The 14,440-nt window shown below is 33.0% G+C and overlaps 1 protein-coding gene across 2 annotated transcripts in view; it reads left to right on the top strand.

The window, feature by feature from the left end:
* Window positions 1-253: 253 nt before the first annotated feature.
* Window positions 254-14,440, top strand: part of LOC121734927 (alpha-actinin, sarcomeric) — a 47,673-nt gene continuing 33,486 nt past the window's right edge. Inside the window, exon 1 of one of the 2 annotated variants that reach the window (XM_042125573.1) lies at window positions 254-509. In XM_042125573.1, coding sequence (XP_041981507.1) covers window positions 384-509 — 126 coding nt within the window. In that variant the 5' untranslated portion in view covers window positions 254-383. The remainder of the gene's footprint in view (window positions 510-14,440) is intronic. The other variant, XM_042125572.1, reaches the window with a different exon arrangement.

Below are 14,440 nucleotides of genomic sequence, written 5' to 3'. Positions count from 1 at the left end.
AACATTGGCAGAGAACTGTTAAGAATAATTCTTAAGCTCATTACCAAAAAAAATGTAATCAAGCGACAATTTAATTTTTAACACAAAAATAGAGTAGAATTTTAAAAGTAAATCGCAATAAAATGTTAAATATCAAACGATAAAACTAATAAACCTAAATAATACACTTAACGTTGACGTGCGGTAAGTTTGACAGGTGCGCGCGTGACACGGAACGCAATTAGAAAGTTCCTCACGCCGCCGCGGAGCGCGCTAGTGCGCCAGTCGTCTTGCAGCAGGCGTGCGGCCGGCTGCTTGTTGCAGTGCGTGGAGCGAACTAACACACACGAGTTCGCGGTCATAGGCTCGAACGAACACCGAAATCGACGGTCAGTGCGGTGACCATGATGATGGACAACGGGGTGATGAACAACTATGACGGGGTTTACGGGGACGGGTATATGGAGCAGGAGGAGGAGTGGGAGCGCGAGGGTCTCCTAGACCCGGCATGGGAGAAGCAACAGAAAAAGGTCAGTCCGAAAAACCGGCAAAGGGTAGAAAAAAAATTAAATATAGTAAACAAGCTCGCAACTTATATTGTTATCGGTACGTGACTCATGCGTATGGTGTTTTGTTTATTGGTACATTTTATACTTACGTTCATGTAAATGATATTCAATAAAATAATTAAACGCACTAAATATACAATAACCCTAACGGTTAGTGCCAAATATTTGCTCTAAATTATTATCAACCTATTTTCAGTTCGAGTCGTGAGCCCGACCTTGTGAATATTAATAATTTTTTCGTTCCCAGAATTATTAAAAACTGAAATGAAATAAATAATCCTATATTACAATATTTTTATAATAACAAAACATTTAAATTAATAAAAATAAATTACAAATAAAATAAATTATAAAAGAAATGGCGGGAAAATCGGAAAATTATGAAAATTTCGGTTGATTCCCGCCGCAATTTAGAAGTAGATCGCGGCCGTGGACACTATTAAAAGATTTCTTGGAGCTTTTCGTGCGAGTGAGATGAACGCACCGCGCGCCCCGCACGCCAGAGCGGATCAGAGAGAGAGGAATCGAATTTCCGTTAGTCATGTCCTAAAATGGGTCCGACGCAGGCGCCGCTGAAAGCGCGGGCGTGAGACTTTGCGTCACCGTGAAATCCATCTTTCAGGAAAATTGTATGACCCTGGTCCAGAGACCATAAATTAAGTGCAGCATCCGGCTATGTGCCCGTCACGTCATATGACGCATACGCACCCTGCGTAGCACAAGTGGAATGCCATTAAGGATTGCGAAAGCGAACTATTTCTAGATCACCAATAAATCTTCCTTCACTTTGAGCACTATAGAATAAAAAATTAAAATTTAATTTCGTATTTTGTAGATAAATAATATAATTTCTAAGAAATAAAATAAAATTAAATAAAAATTAAAAACAAAAATAAAATGGGTTGGAACAATAAAAAATACAATCGAAGCTATAACAAAAAAACAGAACTCCGCGAACATAATAAAATCAATCGAATCGAGCGAGCGAGTGAAAAATTATTGACTATTAAGGCTTGCGAGGAGTACAATATAAACAAAGAGCCTGCGACACAGTGCATTGGCCGTACGTGCTGGGTCAATGTCGCGGCCGAACAACTTGAGATGCGTTTACGGAGAAGTCACCCGACCAGTCGCTACACTGGAGCGAGCTTCCGTATAGGTGCCCTAGTTTCGGCTCCTGATACCCTACTGAATTAATAAGGGACTTGCCAGCAATTGCCGACAACCGTTACAAAACGAGCATCAAATTAAAAGTTATAATTCAATAACAACAAGAATCCATTCATGACACTTTAAAGAAAATTATAAATGAAAATTGTTTAACTACTGCAGTCAAAAATGCAAGACAAAAGCATCGAGTTGCACTTTAATCAATCTTAAAATATTAAAGAATGCTACAACTTTCAAGTTTCAAAAGGAGGCTGTTGACACAATATTTTTCCTTGAACTTCCATATTGAGGGAAGAAGGGCATGAATGTATCAATTATGAATCATTAAATTGTGCAGAATGCACTTTCTGAATACTATTAACATCAGGTCATTAGAATAAGAAATATTCAATTAATCAAAAGATCTCGTGAATGATACGAAATTCTGAATGTGAGCAACAAAAGATAGAAAACAAACATCATCTCTATCGCAAGAAATATCAATCTACCTAAGGAGGAAAATATATTGAATTCTAAAGGGAGGCGATGAGAATATTACGTATCATTACGTAGGTAAAGATCAGATAACACACACGTCTGTAGATTTTTTGGGTGTGTCCATTTATCCGCAAATACCGAATGGACATTTCGGTATTTGCGTAGGTTTCTGTTCCTGGAAAATAACAAGCTTTGTTCTACTTTCTTTATTGTTCACTTCTTTAGCTGAGGGCTGATGTTTACGGCTTTTAAAAGTATTAAAAACAGCCAATACGTTTTCTCCTTTACGTTTTCTAGACAGAAAAATAATAATATGACTTCTGATACACCAGTAATCATAACTTGTACTTTTCATCGTGTGACATCATATAAGATTTTAGCATTAAAGAATGATAAGTTATAATGCCTCGGGCATTAACGATCAAGGTTACGAGTCAAAATCATCAAAATCTCCGTGTAAGGTTTAACCCAATGTTCTTAATGTTGCAAGCCATCAGACTCGGCCACATTATGGAATCGATCATCCACACACATAATTTTATAAGACAATAGTTTGTGAAAGTAAAACGTGACCTGCAATATGGATTTATATGAAAGTAATCCTTGTTGTTATTCCTTTAAAGTGTTATTGTAAAAGGCATTACTAATAAATAATGTCTTATATATTGAAATTGCATTTTGGTAGTCTTATTGGTCTTATTGGAATGACCTTTCCAAATTTAAGGAAATGAATACTCTTTAATCTCTTTTTTAAAGTATCACATTTTTTTTAATTAAATTCGTTACAATTTTATCTTTTATTTTCTATTTTAGTAACAGTTTATTGTCGTTGATAATTTATATTGTTTTTGTTTATTAATTTTTTTTAAATATTTTCTAAATAAAGATATAATTCACTAGCAACATTCTTAAGTGCATTAATTGATTTAAATAAAACTTTTGTACATTCCTTTATCGATTTCGTATTGTTTCTGTCAATTAAGTGTTTGAGAAAATGCAACTCTTAGTAAACAATAACAAACATTTTTTATGCGGTATTTCTACTTTGCTGAGTCTAAAGAATTATCACCTTGGCATACCTTTCGCATATTCGAGGTCGTTGCCTACCAATAAGTAGAATATTGCAAATGCAGATATTTCTGACGCTACTGACGATCAGAGGTTCACTTTAAAAAATCTAATTACAAAATTACTATAAAAGCTAACAATAAATATAGCCTATGTTTCTCAAGATGAATGTAGCTTTCCAATGGTGAAGGAATTTGTGAAATCGGCACAGTAATACAATCGGTAGTTTTTGAGTTTATTCGTTACAAACATACACACAAAAATACAAATGAAAATATATTATATAGATGTATTTTACGTCTATTCTGAAGATATCTAGTATTTTATGCGTCGTTATCTACTGTTACAGACATAATATTTTCTCTTCTAAAATTCCAGTAATGGGGATTGTCCATTTTTTTTTAATTTTGCTGATTACAAAAACATTTCGAGGAATAAGGTCAGTGATCGTTTTTGTGTATATAAACGAAAAAAATACCCATTAGTTACTTATATTTTTGAACAAATATGTTTAACCTTTGTTTGACCTTCAATGGCGTTAAATTAGCAATAAATTCGACCAACATTACGTTTCGAACTTTTGGTAAGCTTCTCGTATCAGCTTTCACATAATGAGAACTTGCATTTGACCAACCAGCCATTATAAATAAGATTGAAAGGAAATTTGAAACATACTGCAGAAGTCAACTAGCCGCCGATGATGACGTCAGAGCGAAACTTTAAAAATTTATTGAGAAAAAACTAGCCAATTAATTTCAAAATTATTTAATTTATATTCTTAAAATACCCTATTTTAACGAAAAAGAATATAAAAAGTACATGTGATTTTTTTTGGACAATGCCCATTGGGAAGAAAGTACCAAGCTTTTTGTATGACCAAATTTAAATTCACTGCGATTATCATAAAGAATTTGTCAGTTTCATATCGCTTGCGTAACATTTTTAACTCGGCTATTTTTTTCTTGTCATCGTTTACTCTATGTTGGCAGCGTTTCAAAAGCCGATTTTAATTTGTCTACCAATTTAAAAGTATCGGTAGAATTACATAATTTAAATCTACTATTTTCGGGATAAATGCTTCATCTAATTTATTCCTACCGAGTGCGAATTCGAGAAAACACTCTACTTTTTAAGATTCTCTCCCTGAGTTATATAATTCAACCTTGTCTTGATGTATTGTAGTAGTTGGCAAAGTATATATTTTTATTTATTATGACCTACATATTTTTACACACAACTGTGACATCTTGAAGTTAAATATTTGTGATTATTTTTCCGACCCAAATATCGACCAATAGAATTGCACCATTCGACGTCACGTGGTACAACCTACATGGTATTATACTGATAATTTTTTGAAAATTTTCTCTGGTAGTTGCTATATAAATAAAAAACAAATTCTAATTCTATTGGCCGACATTTGGGACGGAAAAATAATCCCCCGAATACCACACGAGCTTCAAAATTATAAGTGAACAGACAAAATAATTTGTAAACTTCATCAAGAATCATTTTTGATTTTACGCGACTGCTATATGGTATCTTTAGATCGTTTCGTTAATAATTGGCTTCAATTTAAAGAAAGTTTTTTAAGAATTTTAAATAAACATTTATAAATATTTTTTTTATTCACCGTGAAAACATAAATCACAAAAGTTGCAGACATAATACGAATATTACTGTATAACCTTAGAAGTAAAAAAAATAATCATCGTCTTTAAAACATTTACAACTTAGCAAATGTTTCGCAAAGATCGGTGTTGCTAAAGAACTTCGCAAGCTAATACATCGTCTATTATGAATATTATACCAATCTGTAAATGCTTTAATTTAAATAACTTGTCCTAATAGGATCAGTTAAAATGGATTTAGGTTATTGTATCAAAGTTGATCAATATAAAATCAGATATTATGCAACACAGAAGCATAGTAAACAATTTCTGGTTAAACTAAATACAAAATTACATTTATGTTTGCTTTTACATAAAGATGATATCAAAGCACTAACGAAAAATATTATTAAAAATCGAGAGACGCTAGGTATTTCTTATAATAATACTAGATGTCCCGCGCGGCTTCGTCCGCGTAAATTAGAAATTTTACAGAATCCGTAGGTACATTTTCCCATAAAAAATATTTCCCCCGTTTTTCCCACATTTTCCTGAGTTTCTTCTGTCGTATTAGTCTTAGAGTAATAATATAATATAACCTTCTCGATAAATGATGAGTCTTACTCGATAAATGATCTATCTAACACTGAGATAAGTTTTTAAATCGGACCTGTAGTTTCTGAGATTGACGCGTTCAAGCAAACATACTCTTCAGGTTTATAATATTAGGTAGATATAGATTTTTTTTAATTATCGCTTGACAAACTCGAGTCTCGATCTAAAAGACTATGAAATGGTATAATATGGTAGTGATGATGATGATGATGATGATGAAGAATGTAATTTGCATAGTAGCATATGCTTTCTGTTCTTAAAACAACGCCGAAACTCCCAAACTTGTATCTATAAAGAATCAGGAATTCTCTCAGCACCTTCCGAACCACGGTATACCAGGTATATCTCGGTGCAAAATCTTACTTGTTGGTAGCATATGCTTAGAATACTTCTCACGAAACCGAAGTCACCATATGTTTCCCTATAAGTTTTGAGGAGTTCCCTCGATTACTTATGGATCCTTCATCAGATCACCACTTTTCTGAATATAATACCAAATTGGGATGATACCCTATATACCAAAAGAAAAATTTTGAAAATCGGTTAACAAACGGCGGAGTAATCGTTGAATATAAGAAAACGAACATAACACCTCCCCCATTTTGAAAGTCGGTTAAAATTGTAGCCTATGTGTTATTTATTTAATATTTTAATCAGCACATGAATTGAATAACAAATTTTTTTTCAAATTAATCGTAGCACCATCTGTCAGGACAAACTAAAATTGAAATAGAATAATATTGAATGCGATGATAGCGCCGTCCGCCGGATCTAATGTAAAACATTCCAAAATCAACAACTCCTTATAAATAAGAAATTAATTGAAAAAGCATTTTCCAGTAGACCAAACTGTAAATCTAAACCATTCTCGAATCTCCACGAACACACACAAAAAATTTCATCAAAATTGGTCCAGTCGTTTAGGAGGAGTTCAGTCACATACACACGCACACAAGAAATATATATATTAAGATTATTATTGTACTTACCTAATATACAAGGTGTAACAAAACCAAGTGACAATACTTTAGGGAGTGTATGAGTCCCTTGTATTGAGTTCAATGTGAAAGTAGAAGCGCTGAAAGAGCACCTTTTTTAACATTTGTATGGAAAAATTAATGACGCACGGGCGCTTTCCCATACTAATCACAAAAAAATGCTCTTTATAAGGGACACATGCACACCCTAAAGTGTTATCACTTAGTTTTGTTACAGCTACAAAAAAGATATTGTTTTAAAATTGGGAGCATTGGGACCTAACCTAGTCTAGATCCTAAAGTAAATGATTTGTTAAGTAATATTTATTTATCCAATAGATTGACAAACGTCTTGTTTGTTAAGTAATAGAAAGCTCCATGTGACACGACCTTGAACGTTGAACCCTCATAATATTGAAAACACATTAAGATTAACCATAATGTTAGAGAAACTTAACTTTCTAAGCATATGCATGAGACACCTTTTAGATTTCCTCTTGTTTAAACTGGTATAGGATTAAAGAGAAGGGTATACTATGACCTTAGTAGATTTAGATTAAATTTTAATCCGTTTTTATCAATTTTAATAATTCCATTAACATTTATTTTATTTATGTCGAGAGAAATCATAATATTATCTTTTACGCAACATTCATTTTCGATGTGACTTTCATAATCATAAGTTTTATACAAATCATGGATAACTCATAAATCAATTTCTTAAAATCAACACCTAAAATCTATTAAACTCCGTCGGCACAAAAATTTAGTAAGTCAATCAACAAGAAATCTGACTTTCTCCAAATCGGAAAAGAAAATGTTAGATCAATTAAATAATTGAAAGTGTATTTACGTTGGAAACATTGACAGTTATTCATTTTATAACACCGGTAAAAGACAGGTAGTAATTTGATTAAGCGTGACTAGCCTAAAATATTTGACCATTAAGTTGTTATCTATTAAACTCCTACACAAATATTTAACATAATTACATCCTTATATGTCAATCTATTGTACTTTTAATGAAGCATACTCAATTTAGATACATACATCTCTGTACAATTATTATACTTGTTACTCATTAAATCTAGTTTAAGAGCTTTCGTATCTATCAGCTCCTCATATAAGTTTAGTCATGTGATGGGTGTATTGATTTTTTATTAAACAAGTATCATTAATTTTAACTAATATTATAATAATTGTGCCTGTCTGTTTGTCTGTTATCTTTTTACACTTAAACCGCTGAACTGACTTAGGTGAAAGGACACATTAAGAATTAATCGCAGTATTATTTTCTGCAGCTCAAATTACTATATTTTCATCATTCTTCTCTAAACATATTTCTACTTAATCGACTTTACAAGAACTTTCAAAACATGTGGATCATCCCACTTCACACTGTATATTATTACTTTCCTGTCATTGTATTCCACCATTATTGTCAAGTTAGCACCATAAATCGAGACAGTTACGTTTTTCCGTTTTATTGTGTATTTCAACAAGGGCCGCGTGTCCTCCCACTCGATACTCAGACCCACCCGAGTGGTGAATATATCAACGTTATCATTGCACAATCCTATTCTATTTGCCACGAATATAGTGCTCCATTCATTCCAATTAAGATTACTAGATATACACGAAAGCCTTAATGTAGCTACATAATCTGGTGTATATAAATTACTTTCTTATGCTTATTTTGAATAATTTTTAGATTTTGGTTAACTTTATCCAAACTGGTGGTGATAGACCTTAAATTAGTTTTAATTATCTAATTCTCTCCCTATTTTATCTTCTTCCACATCTGATACATTTACCAGGATGATGTCTGATTAGAATTATTTTCATTGTATTGATTCGTGAATAATTTGCTTACAATATTTGGGTTAAAACTGAATTTCTGAGAACTATCGATCAAAACGTCACTAAACTTATGATTGTATATCGCTGTTTATATTTGCTCAGCTAATAAAGGATCGATGACCGACGTTTTAGGGTGTGTACAGGTAATTTCGCAGTAATAAAGTTGACAAGTCTAGTGGGCGGTTAGGTCATCGTTCGAGACCTTAATTTCTGTCATTAGCATATTTCATCGAGTGATTAATCTCCATCATTATCATTTTTTGCTTCATCGTAATGAATTTTTTACTCATTATTTAAACTTACAGTTAAATAAAATGATAGTCATAATATAGCAGCATACATTTTCGTCTTTTCGTCTAAAGACGAAAATCATCAATTTAGACGAAAATCATAAAGACGAAAATATCAAAGTAAATTTTGTTAGGTATAAATACCTAACAAAATTTACTTTGATCTCTTCACCTGCTAAACATAACACAAACCTAAGTTCATTCAACACGAATCAATAATCGCCTAGACAAGGTTGAGTCAGAAATATCCGTTATCATTTATAAGTGGGATAAATTCGATATGACAACAGACGTAGAAATCAAATCATTGCTAGTTGGGGCTGCCAACGGCTATTTCTGTGCTAGTCGTGTCGCCCACGCGAATTGCTTACACTCACTTGATATTATAATTAGAAAATGGACAATGCTAAATTTACTTTCAATGTTACGAATATTGCAATGAGTAATGTGCAGTCCAAGGATGTGAACGAAACTAAGCATTTAAGTATTTAGTAACTATACATCTATACTTTAACTATTTTTATTAAAGGCTCTTGTAGAATACTATATCTTGTCAATTCTTGTAAAGTTTGGTACATTAATTACAAAACTAAAACAATTTAAATAATTATTACTCTTGAATAGCTAATATCTTATAGTTGTAACGATGACAAGCATTATTAAAAAAGCTACTGATGATCAATTATTATACGATTCCAACACAAGAACTCTTCACAAGCGATTTCCAGTCAAGTTGGTAAAAGTAAATAAGTACAAAAACCATTATGAAAACCTGTCAAACTAGTTAAAATAGAATAAAATTAATATAAAATAATACATGAATATCCTTATTTTATATTATGACTCACTATTATATACTTACTAATTAGTAATCAACACTTCCTTGTATTAAAAAAATATAGGGATAAAAGATAAAATATAGCCGATAATAAGCCTTAATTTTTTTAACCATCTGCCACAATAATAACAATAATACATAATATATAATTATATACTTATATATTTATATAAAATTCTCGTGTCACAATGTTAGTCACCATACTCCTCCGAAACGGCTTTACTGATTTTTACCAAATTTTACATGCATATTCAGTTCAGTAGGTCTGAGAATCGGCTACTGGGTACCTACTTTTTATATTGATAAGTGCATTTGTTGAATAAATAATAGTAAATTGTTACAACTCGAGACTGACGGCGACTATTGTTTGTGCGACGGGATAGCGATGGACGTTGCCATGATGACATACTTATTTAGTCACTTCAATAAAATAATACGGGCGAAATACTTTATATGGCAAAGAAACGTGCCGGGACAGCTAGTATTACATAATATAAGGCGTTATAACAAGTGCAATTTTTGTTTTTAATGTCAATTTGTTTTTAATGTTATTACCCAAAACATTAAATTATAATAGTTTAACTTTCTCCTTTTAATGACAGCAACCTAAATGGCCTAAACTTCTAACTAATGTCATTGTGTTTTAGTTTAAAACACATTGCGGTTAAAAATTATTACATTCATCTCAAAATTTCTTGATACCTCAAAATTATTTAACTAAAAATCAACATAGCAGTAAAAATATTATTAACATAGATAATTATTTTACTGTTACATGTTAAGTCTGTCGTATTATACTTCGATCTACCCACGCGAATAAGTCGGTGATTATAATAAATCAAACTAATTTCAATGAGGTGGCATGAGATTTATTGTGAAATATTATGGTCAAGGAAGTTCACCTGACTGAGACGAAGACAAGAACATACATTTTTGAGTACCCAAAGCCGTACGAGCAAGTTATGTACAAGATGCTACGGAAACTAACGATCTTACTGGTCATAGTAGTAATTAGAATTTTTTTTTTATGAAATAAGGGGGCAAACGAGCAAACGGGTCACCTGATGGAAAGCAACTTCCGTCGCCCATGGACACTCGCAGCATCAAAAGAGCTGCATGTGCGTTGCCGGCCTTTTAAGAGGGAATAAGGTAATAGGGGAGGGTAGGGAAGGGAAGGGAATAGGGGAAGGTAGGAAAGGGAATAGGGTAGGGGATTGGGCCTCCGGTAAACTCACTCACTCGGCGAAACACAGCGCAAGCGCTGTTTCACGCCGGTTTTCTGTGAGAACGTGGTATTTATCCGGTCGAGCCGGCCCATTCGTGCCGAAGCATGGCTCTCCCACGTATAAATAATAAATTAATTCAATTAATTAAAAATTCTAAGTAATTGTAAATATTTCTAACAAACATAAGGCTTGTAGTACATAATATACATAAATATAAAATAAGTGCCAAAATAAAGCAATAGGAAAGCCGCAGTGTTAGAATACAATCAACTCATAAAAACGCTAGTAAACTTGACCTTACGTTATCGTTGGCAGTCAGAGGGAGATAATCCATACGTCTGTCCTTATCACACCCGTTATCTACGATAATCTACCCGATAGGGGAACTGTTTGAATGAGCCCTGTCCCCTATTCAATCACGCTCAAGTTCACTTTGTCCGTTGCACAATGTGCAAATTATGGCTTCTGGATAAACTGTAATCTGGTCTACATACTCTGTTGCACGCAATTTTAGTTTATGGGAATACTAAATATTAACTAGTTCTATGGAAAATGAATTATGTCCTGCAATTACTAAAATGTTGCAGCAATTATTGGGTCACTATTTGCGAGAACATTAATAATTAATACTTGATTTTACTGTCTCGTAAGGGTCTATATCTTAAAGCAAAAACATTTTCACTTTTCAGTTTTCACCAATGCTTATATTTAGCGTTGGTGAAATTTTAAAATAGTCGCTACGATACTTGTTAGATGATGAAAATGGACGTCACAGAAATTATAAGACTTAAAAATACGAAGTCTCAAGCCTCGTAGACACAAATAGTAATACATTTCTAATCTAAAGACGATTCAGTACTTCTGGAAACTGTATAACTTAACGAACAGAAACAAGATTCCGTCCCACAAAAACGTCTCCTCATAGATGTCGCCGTCTAATGTCGGTGTAATGATGTATGGATGTTTATTAACTGTCTCAGGACTGGCTTGTGATTACAGAAGCTAGTTACTGTACTGTTATTTCAATGGAAACACTCAAGGGTCTCCTTACCCGATGTAATTATAGCGAAAGATTCCAATGAAAAATTGTTATACGTCTACAATCTGGCTTTATAAGGTAACTTAATGGCGGTCAGGTGACCCATACTTTGTTTTATAAGAAAACTTCGTATGCGTATTAATAACGTATTTTCCATGTTCGTTTAAGGTGACGCCGCGTTAAAGTAAAAAACCGTGTTGGATATGTTTTAGATTGCTTGCCGGCCGGCCTCTCATAGAAAACAAACAATGGAACATCAAAAAATGAAAGGGCGTAGCGACAAAATGGTTTTTGTCGCGTAATTTAAAAACTATAAATACATTTCATATAAGCTATGGGCAAATGAAAGTGTATGAACTTGAACCAATTTATGTACAAATTTGGGAAGCTTAAATCACTCTCTGTTGGCAAAATAGGAATCCCTTTTTTACAGAGGTCTTTTTGATTGATTATTCTGTGTTATAAAAGTTGACCAAACGTGTTATGCTATGGGTAATTCAAAGACAAAGACATGATGAATACTGACAATGAACTTTAATTTCTTAGCTTTAGTCATTGCTGAGAAAAATCGACATCGCTACAGCTAAATTATCAAGGCGTCGCCTTAATGTGAATCATAATATCCTTGTCGCAAGCATTTCTGGCAACATCGAAATCAAGAAAGGTGCGGAATTTCCACGCGTCACCAAACAGATTTTTCTAAAATAAATAATTTATTATCATTCCTAACTGTTTTTCTAAATAAAGCCCAGGAAAGAAAGATATTAATATACAGATTTACTTACTACTGCATATTTACGAAAGAAATTAAAGAACTGCAAGTTGATTTGTTTGGTTTAACAAAACATTTTAATTTACATTTAATGGTCAAATGTTTTCAAACAATTATTTTTCTTATGACTAAAACTATAGTAAAAAGAGCTTAAGACCTGAAAGCTTCTTAATAATTATTTTATCTTATTTTCTTTTGTTAGATTTATAACTACATATTATCGAAGCGGATGTTAAAACCAGTCATATTTGTGTCAACAACCAAAATTACATTTAACCTTCGGAAATAGAAACTAAACATGTTAATATCAACTTTATTTAAATGCGAGATTAATACAAAATATATAACATGTAATTTGGAAGTACTTATCGATTCAAACTTAAGTACATCCTTTTAACGTTATTTCTAAGTAAAAGATCATTACGACTTTCTTGCTTTTATTTCCTGTCTCTAGTTTAATGGGCAATTCTGACGAAAAATTGCCTTTACTTACATAATCAGTACGTAAAAATTTAAAATAAAATCTATTTTGTATTGAACATATTTAAAAACTTTCTGTAAGCTGTTTACTCGTTCATGATTTTTATTTCTTCACACCTTCAATGGTCTCTATAAAGTTTTATTAGGCTTAACCAGAAGTCATCGCTTAGTCAGATAAGCTTTATACGGTCTTTATGATATGACTTCTGTTTCTCGAGTTAGCGCTCATATGGTCCCCCCAACAAGGAATCTGTATCATAAAACACAATCATTGACTTCATAATGCAAACTCATTGTTTGCGTTGTTAGCAGGATGTCGGGATTTTGACATTCCCTTTATTCTGACGTCAATTATGATCTTTATTGCATCCTCTTTAAAAACGAAAAAAGCGATGACTGTCTACAATTAGAGGTATTGCTTGATGATTACAATAGAAATTAGAAATCAAATAAATACCTGATAATATCAGAGATACTGCACTATAGGTAGATGATGGCTCAATGTCAATGTAAGTCGTGATTTGCCGACTGGGCTTGGACTAGCCCCGCCAAAACCAGGTTATCCATCTGCCTGTGAATCAATTTCTCTGACTGAAAATGAGGAGTACCAGAACTAAGTTGATGATATAAATTTCACATCCGATTCGTCTCGCAAGGCGGTCAAATCCGTAACACCTTTGGCATGAGCGTCATGAGATTCATGACGTAACGCGCCCCGTCATACCCAACACCTCCATTTGACGTTAGTCATGACTGAATTGGCAATCCTGACCTTGTTTACTGCAGCGGCTTTGGAGCCAAAATAGATTATGACGGCAAAAACCAGTTAGACTTCCAACAGGAAACATCCACGTAACTGACAAGAAGATGAGTATTCAATTTCACGAAAATATAGAAGTGATACTTGAAGCTACATCGTGAATCTTTTTGATTCACAAAGCATCAAAAAGCAAAAAGAAAAAGCCCAAAAGAATGAAAACATTAAACAAAGCGCTTTTTTCTAAGGTGCTCCTGTTTTGGTATCCAAAATTACCATTGCTACCAACTTAAAATTGTAATCCAAGTCCATATAATATCTGAGGATGCTACAGCCTAAATTGGCGCTAAATGCTATAAGTCCTAACACTGAGTAATATTCATTACCCGCATAGATTTGTTGTTAACAACTCGATGTCTGATACGAATCACACAGAAGGTAAGCCTCATGTTTCATTACAATATAGACAAAACAATTGACGATTAGTGGCAGCCAATGTATTGTTTATAAGCTTTGAACAATGTATACAGTAGCAAAGTTAGGAAGCTTAATTAAATGTATAATTAGTAGCACAATATTAAATTGTAAATATAGAGCTTTGAGACCACATAATACTTTGAAAACGAATAAAAAGTTCCCCATTTCGAAATCTTAATTTAGAAATTTATTACTAAGCCACGTGATGCTATGAAGCCTTTTAAAAAAATCGGCCA

This window comes from Aricia agestis, chromosome 16 (genome assembly GCF_905147365.1).
Source record: "Aricia agestis chromosome 16, ilAriAges1.1, whole genome shotgun sequence".
Lineage (NCBI taxonomy): Eukaryota > Metazoa > Arthropoda > Insecta > Lepidoptera > Lycaenidae > Aricia > Aricia agestis.
The sequence above is the reverse complement of the archived record's forward strand: the minus strand, read 5'-3'. Positions and strand labels throughout refer to the sequence as shown.